This window comes from Caretta caretta, chromosome 2, assembly GCF_965140235.1.
Source record: "Caretta caretta isolate rCarCar2 chromosome 2, rCarCar1.hap1, whole genome shotgun sequence".
NCBI lineage: Eukaryota > Metazoa > Chordata > Testudines > Cheloniidae > Caretta > Caretta caretta.
In genome coordinates this window covers 214,356,827-214,376,192 of record NC_134207.1, presented here as the reverse complement: position 1 = coordinate 214,376,192, position 19,366 = coordinate 214,356,827, and the positions used below count along the sequence as shown (strand labels likewise).

The 19,366-nt window shown below is 41.9% G+C and overlaps 1 protein-coding gene across 1 annotated transcript in view; it reads left to right on the top strand.

The window, feature by feature from the left end:
- Positions 1 to 12,129, top strand: part of LRRC72 (leucine rich repeat containing 72) — a 48,118-nt gene extending 35,989 nt beyond the window's left edge. The window contains exons 6-8 of the mRNA XM_075125822.1: positions 3,137 to 3,301; positions 8,189 to 8,216; positions 11,840 to 12,129. Of these exons, the coding sequence (XP_074981923.1) occupies positions 3,137 to 3,301; positions 8,189 to 8,216; positions 11,840 to 12,005 (359 nt within the window). The 3' untranslated portion in view covers positions 12,006 to 12,129. The remainder of the gene's footprint in view (positions 1 to 3,136; positions 3,302 to 8,188; positions 8,217 to 11,839) is intronic.
- Positions 12,130 to 19,366: the final 7,237 nt, after the last annotated feature.

Sequence of the window (19,366 nt, the reverse complement as noted above, 5' to 3'; positions counted from 1 at the left end):
GCTGTAACTCACCCAGACAACTATCCAATGCCACGCACAGATGAACTATTAGAGAAACTGGGATGGGCCCAGTTCATCTCTACCTTGGACTTAACCAAGGGGTACTGGCAGGTACCGCTAGATGAATCTGCCAAGGAAAGGTCAGCCTTCACCACACATCTCAGGCTGTATGAATTTAATGTATTCCCTTTCGGGCTGCGAAATGCACCCGCCACCTTCCAAAGACTTGTAGATGGTCTCCTAGCGGGATTAGGAGAATATGCAGTCGCCTACCTTGACGATGTGGCCATATTTTCGGATTCCTGGGCAGACCACCTGGAACATCTACAAAAAGTCCTTGAGTGCATAAGGGAGGCAGGACTAACTGTTAAGGCTAAGAAGTGTCAAATAGGCCTAAACAGAGTGACTTACCTTGGACACCAGGTGGGTCAAGGAACTATCAGCCCCCTACAGGCCAAAGTGGATGCTATCCAAAAGTGGCCTGTCCCAAAGTCAAAGAAACAGGTTCAATCCTTCTTCGGCTTGGCCGGTTATTACAGACGATTTGTACCGCAATACAGCCAAATTGCCGCCCCACTGACAGACCTAACCAAAAAGAAACAGCCAAATGCCGTTCAGTGGACCGAAAAGTGTCAGAAGGCCTTTAACAAGCTTAAAGTGACACTCATGTCTGACCCTGTACTAAGGGCCCCAGACTTTGACAAACCGTTCCTAGTAACCACAGATGCGTCCGAGCGTGGTGTGGGAGCAGTTTTAATGCAGAAAGGACCTGATCAAGAATTCCACCCTGTAGTGTTTCTCAGCAAAAAACTGTCTGAGAGGGAAAGCAACTGGTCAGTCACTGAAAAAGAATGTTACGCCATTGTCTATGCTCTGGAAAAGCTACGCCCCTATGTTTGGGGACGGCGTTTCCACTTGCAAACTGACCATGCTGCAGTGAAGTGGTTTCACACTGTCAAAGAAAATAACAAAAAACTTCTTCGGTGGAGTTTAGCTCTCCAAGATTTTGATTTCGACATCCAACACATCTCAGGAGCTTCTAACAAAGTGGCTGATGCACTCTCCCGTGAAAGTTTCCCAGAATCAACTGGTTAAAATCGTCCTTGAGATGTGGAAAATGTTGTTAGTCTTTATGTACTTGGTAGTATATTTAGAGATGCATGTGTCTTATTAACTCTGTTTTTCCTAGAGCTCCAGAAAGAAATCCCAGCCAGTGTTTCACCCTAGCTGAGATTTGGGGGGCGTGTCATAAATATAAAGGGAAGGGTAAACCTCTTTAAAATCCCTCCTGGTCAGAGGAAAAATCCTCTCACCTGTAAAGGGTTAAGAAGCTAAAGGTAACCTCGCTGGCACCTGACCAAAATGACCAATGAGGAGACAAGATACTTTCAAAAGCTGGGAGGAGGGAGAGAAACAAAGGGTCTGTGTGTCTGTCTATATGCTGCTTTTGCTGGGGATAGACCAGGAATGGAGTCTTAGAACTTTAGTAAGTAATCTAGCTCGGTATGTGTTAGATTATGATTTCTTTAAATGGCTGAGAAAAGAATTTTGCTGAATAGAATGACTATTTCTGTCTGTGTGTCTTTTTTGTAACTTAAGGTTTTGCCTAGAGGGATTCTCTATGTTTTGAATCTAACTACCCTGTAAGGTACCTACCATCCTGATTTTACAGGGGTGATTCCTTTACTTGTATCTACTTCTATTTCTATTAAAAGTCTTCTTGTAAGAAAACTGAATGCTTTTTCATTGTTCTCAGATCCAAGGGTTTGGGTCTGTGGTCACCTATGCAAATTGGTGAGGATTTTTACCAAACCTTTCCCAGGAAGTGGGGTGCAAGGGTTGGGAGGATTTTGGGGGGAAAGACGTGTCCATTTCCCAGTAAACCCAGTTAGAGTTTGGTGGTGGCAGTGGATATTCCAAGGACAAAGGATAAAATTAATTTGTACCTTGGGGAAGTTTTAACCTAAGCTGGTAAAAGTAAGCTTAGGAGGTTTTCATGCAGGTCCCCACATCTGTACCCTAGAGTTCAGAGTGGGGGAGGAACCTTGACAACTCCAGTTAAGGCCTTATCAGTGTACATTTGGCATTGTTCAGAATAACTTTTTCAGTATTCAGGATAGTACTTCTCTTACTGTTGCAATGAGGACCATTGCTGGAAAGAGGAGAACTGGCTATAATTTAATTTAGGGAAACTATATTGATATTTACAAAGTCCAGAGATAATCTTGTTAAATTCATGGACTTAATCTTCCTTTAAGTACAACCACAGTACAATGATCATTCCTGAATTAAGAAGTTAGGCAGTATTTTTTACCAAACTTTACCCTTGACTGTCAATTTGAGAACTATTTCTTTAACATTACGAACTCCTGTCTTTACTATGAAACATTACTAAAATATACTCTTGTTTTCCTCATTTACACAAGACACTTGGTCACACTTTTGTTACCCCCAGGCGTAACTACTGCAGTTCCTTTCTAATTGTTCCCCTAGACATCAATATTAAAACACTTTACTGAATTCAAATTGCTTCTGCTAGAATTTCTTGTTTTGAGTCTTTAGTTCCCATTTATCCCAGTTTGAAAGTGCTGAAATTAGCAGGTGGTGCATATTCTTAATGTCAAAATTCTCCTTTTGATTTACAATCTTAACCTCTTTGTTTAAAATTTACAAGTGATCTTCAAACAAAAGGACAAATGAAGCTGAAAAACTTCTTTTGATTGTACTCCTACAACTTTCTGTAATTGAGTGGTGGGAATTATTATTGACTTTGAACTGGAATTCTGTTTTATTATGGATATGAATCTTACAATTTAAGACTTCATTTAGTTCTCTAGTATAATGCATTTAAACACCATGTAAACAGAGTCTAGGGGTGAAATCCTGGATCCAGTGAAATTAATGGGAGTTTGGTATTGACTTCAGTGGGTCAGGATTTCACACAAAATCTTCAGGCAGTATAAATCAGTATCTCTCTTTATTGAAATAAGTGGAGCTATACAAATTTACACCAGCTGAGGATCTGGTCATAATTCTGTAGAGAAAATAGTTTTTGTCTGAATACTAGCAAGCAGCTAAGCTTAGATATTATTCATTGGTATAGAAAGGGTAACAGTTTTTATTTGTCTTTTAACAGAAGTTACTCAAAAAGAAAGGGAATCAGCTTTACATATTTACAACCATGAAAGGTCCCGTATTCTCCAATCTATAGGTTTTGGAAAGAGAATAGATATGCCATTGGTGGCTAAGACAGTATCTACCAGAAGCATTCCATGCGCCAAAAGTTTGCTGCTGTCTCCAGGTATTTATAATGATTTAGGGAAAAACATATATTTCCAAGTAATTTGAATTAGAAATAATAATTTCACCAACTTAATAATGAAATAGATATGCTTTATGAACTCAGATTGCTTCTTTATTTAATTAACAAACTGTAGCAACATTCAGTGAATGTGTCTTTTCTACTAATTTTTATATTACACTATGTGTTTTAATTAAACTCTGGAATAACAGAATTGCCTTTAAGGCAGCTACTCAAAATAGAATTTCATTATCTTTTCAAAATGTATTCTCATTCGTGTTGAAGGTTTTACTCACATGTTCTGAACAGATTTAACAGGGAAATGAATTTTTCCAGGGTACTGTACCTGTGTACTGACCATGAATGTCTCTATGCAGTGTTGGTTTAGTCATGTCAGTCACAAGATATTAGCGAGACATGATGGGTGAGGTAATATTTTTTATTGGACCACTTCTGTTGTGTAAGTACCACAGTTTGTCTCTCTCACCGACAGAAGTTGATTCATTAAAAGATATTACCTCACCCACCTTGTCTCATGAATATCTGTCACAGACAGATCCGGTTGTTTAGAGTTTTGGTGCCCCTGGTGCTTATTTGACATTTTAGACCTTTTCAGTCTTCCAAAGAAAAAGAGTTTCTCTCTTAAATAGTGTTGCAGATGGTGCATCAGCCTTTTCTATAGCATCTAAATACACAAAACTCTAGGTCTGGAGCCTTTTGCTTAAAATATACTATAAATATATACCTATTAGAAATATCAGTCACACAAAAGTTTGTTTTTTTAGTAGACTTACATACTTAACATCTCTCCCTACCTGTTTTATTTGTAGAAGTTTAGAAATGTTGTGCTCTTAATTGTGATTTTCTAAAAATGGCAACGTAGCATGTCATCTTTGTTGGGTCTGTGTGAGTCCAGATGAAATTTGATCCATTTAAAAGAAGGATGATGTTTTTTCAAATTGTCAAATTTAGAGGGGTCTTTTTGTCTTGCACACCATCTTTACTAGTAAAGATCCTGCAAACCAAATTCTGGCCTAAGGTACAGTCATGAACCGTAGTGGCTTTGAATTATGTTCGGTGACAAATATGCAATCCCATTGTCTTCCATGGGATTGGGCAGGTGTAAATGAATGCACTTTGGGTGTGCAGTTGGAATTTAATTAACGATTTGCTCATTCTAGACAAGCTGTGATCTTGTCTATACAGGGAATTATATCTTTTTGTGGAGATTGCTAAGCAGATGTCTGCAAGGGTTCATGATCATATGCCAACCAGTACCAGATAAAGAGCAAACAGCTCAGGAGGACTTATATTAAAACCAGGGATGAGAGGAAAATATCCAACAGGAGACATGAAACCTCTCCATTTTTTGAAGAGTTGGACAGGATTTTCCACAACTACATGACCACCATACCCAGAAAAAGTTTGGAGCCTGCTGCATGCTTTCTTCCCCACTCCACCAAGGACAATCAGTAAAACTCATCAGAGGATGAGCGTGAGGGGGCCACTGATTGCAGGGTCCATGCTGGCTGACAGCAATTTGAAAATGGCACTAGCTCGCCCAGAAAAGAAATATGGGGTAGAGAGACAGAGGAAGCCTGTGATTTTTTTAAAAATTTGAACCTGCCTGGCATCCATTATGCATCCCACAATGCATAGCAAGAAAAATCCCAGAATGCATATTGCTTAGCAACAAAGCAAAGGATAATGGGATACTCTCCAAGAACACCATGCCCTTAGTACTCAGCAAACCACCATCGTGTGCACAAAATGATGCACATTAAAAGTGGGCACACTGTTCCATGTGTATGATATTAGTGTGGTTTGCGTATTTCACATTACCTAATGTGCACCTGGAGCTGCAGCTAGCCAGAGATGTCAAGAGTAACAAGAAGGGTTTCTTCAGGTACGTTGGCAACAAGAAGAAAGCCAAAGAATGTGTGGGCCCTTTACTGAATGAGGGAGGCAAACTAGTGACAGAGGATGTGGAAAAAGCTAATGTACTCAATGCTTTTTTTGCCTCTGTTTTCACTAACAAGGTCAGCTCCCAGACTGCTACGCTGGGCATCACAAAATGGGGAAGAGATGGCCAGCCCTCTGTGGAGATAGAGGTGGTTAGGGACTATTTAGAAAAGCTGGACGTGCACAAGTCCATGGGGCCGGACGAGTTGCATCCGAGAGTGCTGAAGGAATTGGCGGCTGTGATTGCAGAGCCATTGGCCATTATCTTTGAAAACTCGTGGCGAACCGGGGAAGTCCCGGATGACTGGAAAAAGGCTAATGTAGTGCCAATCTTTAAAAAAGGGAAGAAGGAGGATCCTGGGAACTACAGGCCAGTCAGCCTCACTTCAGTCCCTGGAAAAATCATGGAGCAGGTCCTCAAAGAATCAATCCTGAAGCACTTGCATAAGAGGACAGTGATCAGGAACAGCCAGCATGGATTCACCAAGGGAAGGTCATGCCTGACTAATCTAATCGCCTTTTATGATGAGATTACTGGTTCTGTGGATGAAGGGAAAGCAGTGGATGTATTGTTTCTTGACTTTAGCAAAGCTTTTGACACGGTCTCCCACAGTATTCTTGTCAGCAAGTTAAGGAAGTATGGGCTGGATGAATGCACTACAAGGTGGGTAGAAAGCTGGCTAGATTGTCGGGCTCAACGGGTAGTGATCAATGGCTCCATATCTAGTTGGCAGCCGGTATCAAGTGGAGTACCCCAAGGGTCGGTCCTGGGGCCGGTTTTGTTCAATATCTTCATAAATGATCTGGAGGATGGTGTGGATTGCACTCTCAGCAAATTTGCGGATGATACTAAACTGGGAGGAGTGGTAGATACGCTGGAGGGGAGGGATAGGATACAGAAAGACCTGGACAAATTGGAGGATTGGGCCAAAAGAAATCTGATGAGGTTCAATAAGGATAAGTGCAGGGTCCTGCACTTAGGACGGAAGAACCCAATGCACAGCTACAGACTAGGGACCGAATGGCTAGGCAGCAGTTCTGCGGAAAAGGACCTAGGGGTGACAGTGGACGAGAAGCTGGATATGAGTCAGCAGTGTGCCCTTGTTGCCAAGAAGGCCAATGGCATTTTGGGATGTATAAGTAGGGGCATAGCGAGCAGATCGAGGGACGTGATCGTTCCCCTCTATTCGACATTGGTGAGGCCTCATCTGGAGTACTGTGTCCAGTTTTGGGCCCCACACTTCAAGAAGGATGTGGATAAATTGGAGAGAGTCCAGCGAAGGGCAACAAAAATGATTAGGGGACTGGAACACATGAGTTATGAGGAGAGGCTGAGGGAGCTGGGATTGTTTAGCCTGCAGAAGAGAAGAATGAGGGGGGATTTGATAGCTGCTTTCAACTACCTGAAAGGGGGTTCCAAAGAGGATGGCTCTAGACTGTTCTCAATGGTAGCAGATGACAGAACGAGGAGTAATGGTCTCAAGTTGCAGTGGGGGAGGTTTAGATTGGATATTAGGAAAAACTTTTTCACTAAGAGGGTGGTGAAACACTGGAATGCGTTACCTAGGGAGGTGGTAGAATCTCCTTCCTTAGAGGTTTTTAAGGTCAGGCTTGACAAAGCCCTGGCTGGGATGATTTAACTGGGAATTGGTCCTGCTTTGAGCAGGGGGTTGGACTAGATGACCTTCTGGGGTCCCTTCCAACCCTGATATTCTATGATTCTATGATTCTAATGCACACCAAAGAGCTACAGAGTAACCCCTCCCCCCCAATAGACAAGCCCTGAAATATGATCCAGGTAATTCTCTTTTATATCTCTGAATTTAATGGAGCAAAAATAGTCAAAACTTTCTTTAATCAGTCCGGTAAGCAGAGATGACTCTCTGAAACACTGTTATGCGTATACATTAGTAAGCTCGACCACTGTAATGCTGGGGGCGCATTTTTTGTATGGAGGAATTTGTTAAGAGTTGTTAAAATATCTGCTTGAACAATGCAGTATGACCGTGATGTAGCAAAGCACATGCTTAACATTAAGCATGTGAATTAGTCCCACTGAAGTTAGCCTACACTCAGCCTCAGACTTTCTTAAACAGCAAAATATGGAACTCAGGAGCCATTGAAAATGGGTTTTATTATAACCAAAATGACAACAACTTTTTACACTGCTGCAGCTTCACTGCTACCAACAGTGGATTCTCTAGTAGTAGAGAAAGGTCACAGGTGATTCTACTGTCATGTCACCTGAGCCTGCTCTAAAAACTCTCATGCCCTATCTACAATACCGTGTCCACTATAGATAAAAATACTTACACATTTTCTCATTGTAGACTGAACATCATGCAGTTGGTTCTAATAAACGCATTTCAGGAGTTCAGAGTGCAAAGTTTGGACTTGATAATAAGTTATTTGCAAGTGATTTTGAGTGTAATGTTTTGCATAGATTTAAATCATCTGCAAAACAATGACTATAAGCTTTACTAGTTTAATAATAATTTCTAAAATGCAGGTTGAAAGAGTTATTTTTAATCTTTTCCCTCATAGTTCATAAGGACCCCTGGGAAATTAGAAACTGATATCTTTGAACAGTGTATCTTTTTCTTCACCATATGTTCACATTGCTTTGCTATTGGAGGGTTGGTGCTATCATTTCTTTTAAAGAAAAAAATGTATGGCAGCATTTTTTGGGGGGGAAGTAAAATGTGAATAATGACACAACATATACAGTCAGAAGAAAACATTTAATAACCAGGAAGCTATAGCCTATATTTTTATTTAACTACTAATATTTAGTTGTAATGGCTAGCACTCCTAGGGATTGATCTTGCACTATTCAAGTCAATGGGAGCTAGAACAAACCGTAGTTCTTAAATGGTCAAAGTGCTGTAGAAATATTAACTACTTATTATAAATTTGTTGTTACAGGTTATGAAGTTGCAAATCACATAAATAAGTAAGTAGTTTGTTTGTGCCTATTTTTGTTTTTGCACATCAAAAGTATTCACTCAATCCTCACTGCTCCTACAAAACAAACAAACAAACAAAAAAGGCAGAAACTTTTAAAAAATATTCTGCTCTTTTTTGTGGTGGGATAAACCACTGTGTCCATCAGTGATGAGACAATCCACCTGCTGCTATCTTGAATGCATTTTCAGTAGTATTGCTGATTAGGAAATGAGGTGTATGATAAAAGCAGTTCATTTTGCAATATCAAACACAAAGTCAGGGGTGGGCAAGCTTTTTGGCTTGAGGGCCACATCTGGGAATAGAAATTGTATGGCAGGCCATGAATGCTCACAAAATTGGGGTTGGGGTGTGGGAGGGGGTGCAGGCTCTGGGGTGGGGCCAGAAATGAGGAGTTCAGGGTGCAGGAGGGGGCTCCGGGCTGGGGAATGCGGTGTGGAGGGGGAGGGCTCCGGCTGTGGGGTGTGGGCTGTGGGGTAGGGCTGGGGATGAGGGGTTTGGGGTGCAGGAGGGTGCTCCGGGCTAGGATTGAGGGGTTCGGAGGGCAGGAGGGGGATCAGGGCTGGGGCAGGGGGTTGGGGCATTCTGAGAGGCTCAGGGGTGAAGACTCCGGGCAGCACTTACCTCAAGCGGCTCCCAGAAGCAGTGGCATGTTGCTTCTCTGGCTCCTATGCAGAGGTGCGGTCAGGTGTCTCTGCATGCTGCCCCATCCACAGGCACCACCCCTGCAGCTCCCATTGGAGCGCCAGAGGGAGCCATTGGACTGCATAGGGGCCAGAGGGGGGCCATGCTGCTGCTTCCGAGAGCTGCGTGGAGCGTCCCCCGACCCTGCTCCCTGGCTGGAGTGCTGGAGATGGGCCATGCCGCGGCTTCCGGGAGCTGCGTGGAATGGCCCCCGACCCCACTCCCCAGTGGGAGCTCAAGGGCCAGCTTATAATGGCTGGTGGCCTGGATGCGGCCTGCAGGCCATAGTTTGCCCACACCGGGACTAAGTGCTAAAAATATTGTACATTAATGTGTTAGAGCAACTGAGTAGTTCTGCTATAAAATGGGTGAGAGAATTTCCTTCTAACTCCCTATTCTTAAATAGGCACTTTCCTGGAAAACATGCTGCCCTGTGGAATGAAATTTCGCAGCCCACAGTTGGTTTATTTTGTTGGATTTTTCATGTATAATAGAAATAAAGATAAAACTTAGTTCTCTCTCAGTGTTGTGGTAGGGAAAAGGATGCTATTAATGCTCAGACATTTTTAGATGCAATTTTTTTATGGGGAAACTTTACAAGTTTAACAGTTCATGCTTGTTTTAATTTATCAGTGAGCAACATGTGTGAGTAGCTATAGACATTGTTGAGAAATATATTTTTAAAATTAGCATGTACACATGTTAGTGCACATAAGTTTGCTACCATTTCCTTTAAAAACCTAAGTATACGTAACTATCCACTTTGAGTATGGCGCTATGCAATCAGGCAAATCATAAAGAAAACAGAGTTCTATGCTGGTTTCAATACCACTCTGCTTGCTGCATATACTTTCTGTTGCTTTTAGTGCTCAGGTCCCAGATTCCACAAGGTACTTAACTATAAGCACTGGAATAGACCTGTTGAAGTCAGTGGAACTCCTCACACAATTAAAGCTAGGCACATGCTAATGTGTGTACATGCCTTTATGCAGAGAGTTCTTTTCTATTCAGTTTTTATACCGTGCCCAACACCTGAACACCTCTATATGAGAATGACTGTGCTGCCGAGTTTCTTTCTGCCTCTACTCTCCTCACTGATTTTGTGAGTCTGCAGCTCACATCTCCTATGGTACAACTAAAGTATGACATGGCACAAAACGAGCTTATGGAGTTTCAGTTTTTGGATTCAAAATCTGCTAATCAGAAGTTTGCACCTTGATTATCCAGAAGACTCACAATGAAATAAACATCAGTTGCATTTGCCTAAGTGTGTGATCACTTACACCTGCAAAAGAGACTATAAATGCAGTGTAATGATTAAGATTTTACATGTACATGTAACCCTTCTGCCAGGTGAGGCCAGCAACAACCAGGTACAGGGGTTCCTTTTCAACAATACAACACAGAACTGGCTCAAACCGCCACTCAGTAACCTAGGAAAATTACGCACCACCTCTGGGCACCTCCGAGAGGCAATATTTCCCCACTCGCAAGCACAGAGTCTGAGTTTAGAAAAGAAACTTTTAATGAAAGGAGAGAAGTCACCTGACATTAATTAGGGAAAATGCCACAAGGAGGATTCATAAACATAAAACTGTGCGCAGGACACTCACCCCAGAGTGCGTGGGGCAGAAGATTTTCCACAACCAAAAGTTCCTTTACTGTGCCCCCCCTCTGCTTCCTCACCATACCCCAATCACAGTGGTTGTCCTTGGTCAGTGAGGACCCAGGGTTCAGAGTTGCATCTGTGTGAGTTCACCTCCCACCTGGGGAAGAAGGCACCTTGCTTGCTCCGCTATCTGAGCACTTGCCCTGCCAGTCACGGTTTCTTGCCGCCTAGCCATCTCATCAGCCATGGTAACTCACTGACTGCTTGCCACTTTTGCTGGCTGCCCATCAGTTACCTTCTGCTGCCACCTGCATCATTGTTGTGACATCTGTACATCACTCTCTTAGTGATTTTCAGCAGGCTGGGCAGAAACACTTCTCTACCACAGGTGATTTCAGCTCTTACTGAGTATTTGAAATAACAAAAGGTTCCTAATTAAGCCTATTTAGCACTATCTGTAGGGAAGAACAGGTTAAACCAGATCAGAAAGTCTACATCTCATGGCTGGGACACCCATCTCCACTCTCACTTACTTTCACAGGGGTCTAGCATTTGAGCCCCTGGCTTTCAGCTGAGGGTGACCCCCTCATTTGGAATAGGTTAAGCACAGTTCTGAGCCCCTTTATTCATACAATAAAGACAATGTTGATAACAACATTTCACTCCTTTAGTATTCAATACTAAAGTTATTTGTAACCCAACACCAGCCAAAGTTGATCACTTTGAGCAACACAGTTCTATCTGCTGCATATCTTGGCAGAGTAGGTGTGTTCATGTAAATACAGATTGGTCCTGACGTCTCTACTCCTCCCCAGCTAGCTGTCAGAGTGGAGTTCATTCAGACCCTGCTTACATACAAGTCATAAAATTCACTTATAAATCCTACTGTAACCAGATCTATATGCACAGAATCATATTCCTGTGTATAAATGTGGCAATATTGTGAAAGTTAACTCTGAGCAATTAATATTGTATTAATATATCTTTTTGCACTGAGTTCACTTATTTTTTAAAGTTAAGGAAAATACATTTTAATTAGTTTATTGCATTTAGTTTAATCAAAACAAAGTTTCTTTTACTTGGACTTCTCTGACACTGCCTTTTTTGATTCTCTTTTGTTTTGTCTCATTTTGATCTCAAGATTTAGAGAGGAAGTGTACAAAAAAATTTCTTAAGTAGTTATAGACTAGTCTGTTTAATCAATAATTGTCTCTACCGTTACTTTCCACATAACTGTTTCCAGAAAATAATTCCAAAGTGGTTAGGAAAAATTGTTTTTATCATGTCAGTTATTTACATTTGTTTTGTTATTTTTGTAGAGTTCCATTTGCGAACCCTGAAGATGCTGTTTTTGTGAGGGCAATGAAGAGATCTATAATGGAATTTTCCTCTGTGGATTGGAATAAAATATCCACCTGTCTAGGAATACGCCTTGAAAACAAACCAGAAGAACCTCCTGAGAAATTGACAGTCAAATTCAGATAACTGTTTGGTTCCTTAGGAAAATATGTACCTACATGTTGGATATTAAACTTTTATTGTAAGTTAATATCTATAAAACATGTATGCTATAACTTATACTTGATTAAAAGAACTTTCAGCAGGAAAATTCTAAATTCATTTCCTTTAATCCCAAATGTGGGAATTCAAGGATTAAGGTTAGAAAATGCCGGTCACAGATTTGCTGTAACTTTATCATAATGTTGCCACTAATTGAATTCTCATGAGTATAATATTGTCTGTTGTGACAAATTAACAAAGCAAACCTTTACATTAACTTTTAGGACACTAAGGATGAATGTATTCATCTTTGATATTCTTTGCTGGTTGGCCTCCTCTTTTCTAAATTAATCAGGTTTCTCTTACCACCTTAGTTTCCAACACTTCCAGGTCAGATTAAGGTTTCATGTGGCCTCTCTCTTTCCCAAATGAAGTCATTGCAAGGTTCTCAGTGTATAAGGTTGGTATATAGTCCTTATCATTGATATCTTAATTTTAGCCTCGTTCCCAACTCCGGCTACAATCCACTTTTGTCCTTTGCTGATTGCTGTTTCAAAGGAAAGTGTTTGGAACTGGCAGGAGGGGAAAGTTAATCACATTAGGAATGTAGAGAAGAGGCAAGGTAAGTCCATGCTGGCTTCTTACAAGAGTCCCAAACTTTCTTACTTCCTGTTGGCCAGAAACCTGTCTTTGCAATTGTGCTCATAGTGGTCAAGGTGAAACACTAGCAATCTAGCCAGACAGACGTATTAATCACTCCTCATGGGAAAACTCTACTGCATTGATCTCATGGAGAACCTTCTGAGCTGTTCCATCAAAGGAAAGGCAGGATTTATCTCCCAGTGTATGTGGGGTAGGGGACAGCTTTTGGTAGATCAGAGAGCCATGATTGAGTCCACAGAGACTGGCCTGCATCGCAGTAGTTAAACACTGTAGGTGCTTTATCCCAGGATTCACAGTTAGAAGGGATCTAATACTTTATCTCACAGCAGTATGAAGCTGAGTGTGGTGTGGAAGAAAATGTTTCAGTCTCCAGGGGAAGAGGGAAGTACATTGCACTGGGACAGTTGCAATGTAAAGTTACGCTCTGATTTACTCAATTACAGAAGTAAATTTCATGTTGTTAAATTCTCTGAAGATTTTGTGTGCACTGAGCATACTCCAGCCTAGGGCTGTAGGGACCCAAGCACGACTTTCCCTCTGATTGCTCCTCCCCACTGCCAGGGGCCTATGTGCCACCAAGCATTGGAACTGACAGCAAGGAAACTGTCTCTCCTGTGCTCTCAATGCTCCCCCTGCTAATATGGAAGAGAAAGAAGAAGCTGCCTGATTGAAGCGAGGTGCATGTGGGGAAGGTGTCTTTCAGAAGACAGAGGGTGAGGAGGAACAGAACGGGGACAGCAGGAACAGGAGCTAGTGGAGGGAGACAGGAGCTGTAGTAGGGTGCAAGGAGAGGGAGAAGAGCAGAGAGGGGCATATAGGCACAGAACAGGAGGAGGGCATAAACCAGAGGATGGAGGGGATTAGATAGAAACAAATAGGGGCAGGGACAAGAGCCAAATGGTGCAGGATTGGATAGGAGCAGAAAGGTGGGGGGTAGATAGGAGAAGAGAGAGACAGAGCCAAGGTAGGATGGATAGAAGTAGAGCAGAAAGATACAGGCATGTGTGGGAGGGACAGGTGCAGAAAAGTCTATAACCATTCAGATACACTCTCCTCCAGAACCTAGAATTGAACCTAGAAGTCCTGCATCTCTATACTCCTCTGGTGTCAGAAAATAGCTATGAAACCCACTGGCAAGTGAGTTTGTATGTCCTCCCCATCTAGTGGCTGGTCCACATAGATGATAACAGCCTACTATTTCTATCAGTTACTCCATTAGCTCAAATGGCAGAGGTCTTGTAGAATTAAAGGTCTAAACCTGCTGACTACCCAAGTTGGGGGTCAATATGGTTCCATATGATGGAATTTGTTTTTTTCAGTTTTTTTTTTAAACCCTAAATTAGGAAATTATAGCCATAAAACTAGATTAAAAGAAAAATAAGGTTGCAAAATCAAGCATTCAAATATTAGGAAATTCCAGAATTAAGGATGGCCGTGCAGTCTAAACTTGGGCCCGTTGTGCATATGTATTATGATACAGTTTTAATTATATGATCATATGTTATTTTTCTGAAGGACCCAGGGCCACACAATAGATAGTTATTCAATATTTTCAATATTTTTTTGAATCCTTGTCATTTGGTTTGTGGTCCCAGGCCTTATTGACCACACACCGAATACACCTTGCATTGAATACAAAATTAGTAATTTACTCCTGGCATTTTTGTGTTCTCACCATAGTATCTGAGTGCTTCACAGACATTCATGAATTTATCTTTACAATAACCCTGTGCAATTAGGTGTTATTATCCCCATCTTCCAGATGGGGAACTGAGACACAGATATTTAGGGCCAAACTTGTCTTGATTATCTGGACTACCTATGATTTTTCTAGCACTTTCTATGGTCAAAGCTCAGCTCCAATTGTCTTCATTTGCAGTTGTGAGCACTCAATACTTCTGCATATCTGGCCCCATCTGTTTCACATTGGGCACCAAGGAAATGAGGAATGCACAATCAGCAGCCAACTGTGAACGTTTTCATTTGAATGTCTTGCCTAGCATCACATAGGAACTCTGTGACAGAGGCAGGGATAGAAGTTCCCAATTCCCCATGGCAGCATTCAACTGCTTTAACCATGAGACCATCCCTGCTGTTTCTGCAGTCCTTTACCTTGTTCACGACACATCTTCCAACTTCTGCAACAAATGAGACAAGCAAGGTTCGTACTGACAACAGCCTCATTCACTATACAACCCTGATTTATCTAGAGAACCATTTGTCCTGTGAACTGGAGGTAAAAGTCCTGTGGAAAAAAAAGTAGTATGTAAGCAAACATCTAATACATATGCAAAAATTAAGATTGCAGAGGCAACTTTAACTCTGGCATTTCTTAACTTTTGAGTGCTTGACGTTGCAACTTTAATGTTCTTTTAACCTATTTTTAATGTAATTATAATGATGCTGTTGCAAAGAAGAAGCAGGAAGTCAGTACAAAAAAAAGGGAGCTATACTATTTTACTGTCAAAAAGTTTTTTGATTAAAGAACAGCTAAATACTAGTCAACTTTCTTGGCGACAAAATGGCTACAGAAGGCTGTCCTGGTAGGCCATATCAACAGAATTAGTCTCCCAGCATGCCCAGTTCTTGGTGTGCATTTCTTCTTATGTTACATAAGTAGTTACTTAATATTGTTGTGGAAAACGAGTCATACCATCTATTTGGTTCAAACAGCCTGAGGTTTTTTATTGAATACAAGCATGCAGGGAGAGGGAGACAGAGATGGTCACACACAGGTGCCACCCTGGTCTCTTTCTGCCCTGCCCCTATAATACCAGTTTTATATAGGTTCAAATCCAAGCCAAATGATACATTTCCTTATTAATTATTTTCAGCACTCAAGCATTGTTAATAAAACCTTATAAGGAGATAATTAAAAACAGTTTTATAATTAGCACTGTGCTGACGCACGTTATTATCAAGATCTGTGGTTTGCTTGTGGCAGCGTTTTGTCTAGGGACTTTTGCAGGGTGGAGGGTGCATATAATGGACAGCTAGGGACTTTAGGCCCTTTGGCTCTTTTCTAGCTAGAGATTGGTCTAGTCCGTTATTTGGGTCAAATGCCACAGCCCAGCAAACGGAAATGCTTTTAGCTTAAGCCAAGTCTTACAGGACGCAGGCCTGTAGGCCTCTTTCGTTACCGCTCTTGCATATGTTGCATATAGTACATAGATTTTGCCGCAGAATGGGATGGGGTCAGGTCAACAGTCATTTCACCCACAGTATATACAAGTCTATTCATCTATAACAGTCTATACAGCTACATTTTGCCTGTGATGGCTCTTGTTGACATCAGTGGGGACGGTACACATAGCTGCAGACACAGTTGGGCCTTAAAGTCTTGGGTGCAGTGCAAACCACTATAACACAAAAGAGAAGAGTTCCATAAGGTAAATTTCCACATGCTCCTAATTCTATCCCTAATGCAATTGAGATAAACATGCTAGAGAATCATGAATACTTTACAGTTTCTGAGATTAGCTGGCTTTTAGTCACTTTAGGTTTTTTTGCTCTGTGCATGTGTGCATGCACCCATTTGTGTGCATGCATGGTTTTTAAGCCTTTTCTTTTAGGGCAGACTCAATATTCACAGGAAGTTTCTTGCTAGAGCAGGGTGGAAACCAGTCTTTCTGTTTTGTAGGAAATTCTACAATTCTGATTTTATGTTCCAATTCAACCAGCTCTAATTGGTGCCCTTTTGTCATAGGCATTCAAAAATATGGATATCCTATTTGAATGCTGTGCCTGGTAGTCAGTTCAATTTTCTAAGTGTAGCCTTAGAAGGATTTTATGGTGAAATGGCTGTTGGTTAGAAAATAGATGAGATACATGTGGAGACACACCTCAGAACTGGTTGCCTTGATCCTCCAAAAAGAAAAGGAGTACTTGTGGCACCTTAGAGACTAACAAATTTATTTGAGCATAAACTTTTGTGAGCTACAGCCAATGAAGTGAGCTGTAGCTCACGAAAGCTTATGCTCAAATAAATTGGTTAGTCTCTAAGGTTCCACAAGTACTCCTTTTCTTTTTGCCGATACAGACTAACATGGCTGAAACTTGATCCTCTAGTCACTGTTCTCTCAAATTCCAACTCAAGGCTTACTTCCACTGTATCACTGATATTAAAACTGCTAATGTTGGCGGGGACATGGAACAGTTTTACACAGATGACGGTATTCATTTCTTTCTAGCTAAACAAACTCTAATCATTTGGACCATCACAGAAGGAGGCAGTATGGTAGAGAAGAATGGGGCATTGGGCGAGGAGTTAGCAGACCTAGTTTCTGTTCCTGGGTGGCTCTGCAACTGATTTGTTGTGCAACCCTGAGCAAGTCTTTTCACTTCTTTGTACTCAGTTTCCCAATCAGTAAAATGAGGATAATACTTACCTCCCAACCCCACACACACATACCCTTGGCAAGGTCTTTGAGATCTATGGGTGAAAAGTCTTATATGAGGACTAAGTATTGTTACTAACATTGAGTGATAACTAACTTACATAACTATGTTCTTATTTTGTCCCCTTTTTCCGTGCTGTTTGATATACTCACTAATTGTGTCTCACTTGAAATCAGATTGTAAGATATTTGGTATCTTCATAAGATGTTTACACAGTTCCTAGCACAATGGGAGCCCATGACCCAAATCCTCAGCTCCTTGAGAGTTGTTGTTTGCACAGGACCTGTTTTTTCCCCCCCATCTCAGTATTTTTGTTTTGTTTTGTTCAGCATCTTCATTTAATGATCTGGATGATGGAATGGATTGCACCCTCAGCAATTTTGCAGATGACAGTAAGCTAGGGGGAGAGGTAGATACCCTGGAGGGTAGGGATAGGGTGGAGTGACCTAGACAAATTGGAGGATTGGGCCAAAGGAAATCTGATGAGGTTCAACAAGGATAAACGCAAAGTCCTGCACTTAGGACGGAAGAATCCCATGCACCACTACAGGATGGGGACCTACTGGCTAAGTGGCAGTTCTGCAGAAAAGGACCTGGGGATTACAGTGGACAAGAAGCCGGATATGAGTCAGCAGTTTGCCCTTGTGGCCAAGAAGGCTAATGGCATATTGGGCTGCATTATTAGGAGCATTGCCAGCAGATCGAGGGAAGTGATTATTTCCCTCTATTCAGCACTGGTGAGGCCACATTTGGAGTATTGCATCCAGTTTTGGGCCCGCCCCTACAGAAAGGATGTGGATAAATTGGAGCGAGTCCAGCAGAGGGCAATGAAAATGATTAGGGGGCTGAGGAACTTATGAGGAGAGGCTGAGGGAACTGGGCTTATTTAGTCTGCAGAAGAGAAGAGTGAGGGGGTATTTGATAACAGCCTTCAACTACCTGAAGGGGGGTTCCAAAGAGGATGGAGCTAGGCTGTTCTCAGTGGGGGCAGATGACAGAACAAAGAGCAATGGTCTCAAGTGGATATTAGGAAAAACTATTTCACTAGGAGGGTGGTGAAGCACTGGAGTGAGTTTCCTAGGGAGGGGGTGGAATCTCCATCCTTAGTGGTTTTTAAGGCCCGGCTTGACAAAGCCCTGGCAGGGATGATTTAGTTGGTGTTGGTCCTGCTCTGAGATGACCTCCTGACGTCTCTTCCAAACCATATCTTCTATGATTTTCCCAATTGTCGGATTTTTCAGTGAGGCCCTGCTGAAGCAGGAAGAAAGTTTGGCTGGCAGAGTGAAAGATAAAACTGGGTTATAAAAAGTTCCATAACAATCATTTTAAAAGGCAGTTAACAGGATTCAAAAACTGGGATTTTCAGATGTGCCCAAGGAAGTTAGGCATCCAAATCCCATTTAAACTCAATAGTACTTGGGCACTTAACTCCTCTAGGCTGTGTCCAAACTACCATGGTAAGTTGACCTACGCAACTCCAGCTACGTTATTCACATAGCTGGAGTTGCCGTACCTTAGGTTGAGTTACCGCAGGGTCTACACCACAGGTGGTCAATGAGAGAAAATCGACTGCTGGTGGACCGATCTCAGAACATTGATCCTGGTGTAGTGTAGACCTGCCCTTAGATTCTTTTGAAATTCTGCTCTAAGTAGTAATCTCTTATTTTTCCAGCCCTGGAGACTAAAATTTTTTTGAGCCACAGAAGTAGCCCCTCACCAAGTGTGTGTGTGTGGGGGGGGGAGGGGGGGGAAGAGGGGGGGTCAGTGCTAACGAGGCCAATTCAATTAGGGTGGATGTGGCCCATTCCCAACAGCTGAGAAGAAGGGGTGACCCCCTCACCTTGGTAAGGCAACTCTTATCTTTTCACACGCTGTATATTTATACCTGCTTACTGTATTTTCCACTCCATGCATCTGATGAAGTGGGTTATATCCCACAAAAGCTTATGCCCAAATAAATTTGTTAGTCTCTAAGGTGCCACAAGGACTCCTCATTTTTATTGATACACACTAACACGGCTACCCCTCTAAAACCTGTTACTTTGTGAACTGTCCCACTGATTTCATGACATACTGTACCACTCATCAAATATAAGGGTGACAGAATCAAGGGTGACTGGGAATTTTCCCATTGGCTTCAGTGGGGCCAGGACGTCACCCTTTTGTCTTGTATGGCCATCAAGCATGTGGTCAATGCTTAGCAAATATTTCATAAACATAAAATCTCAGTGTACTAGAAAGGAAACCTTTTCCTTAAAACTGAATTTAGAAACTATCTTGAATGC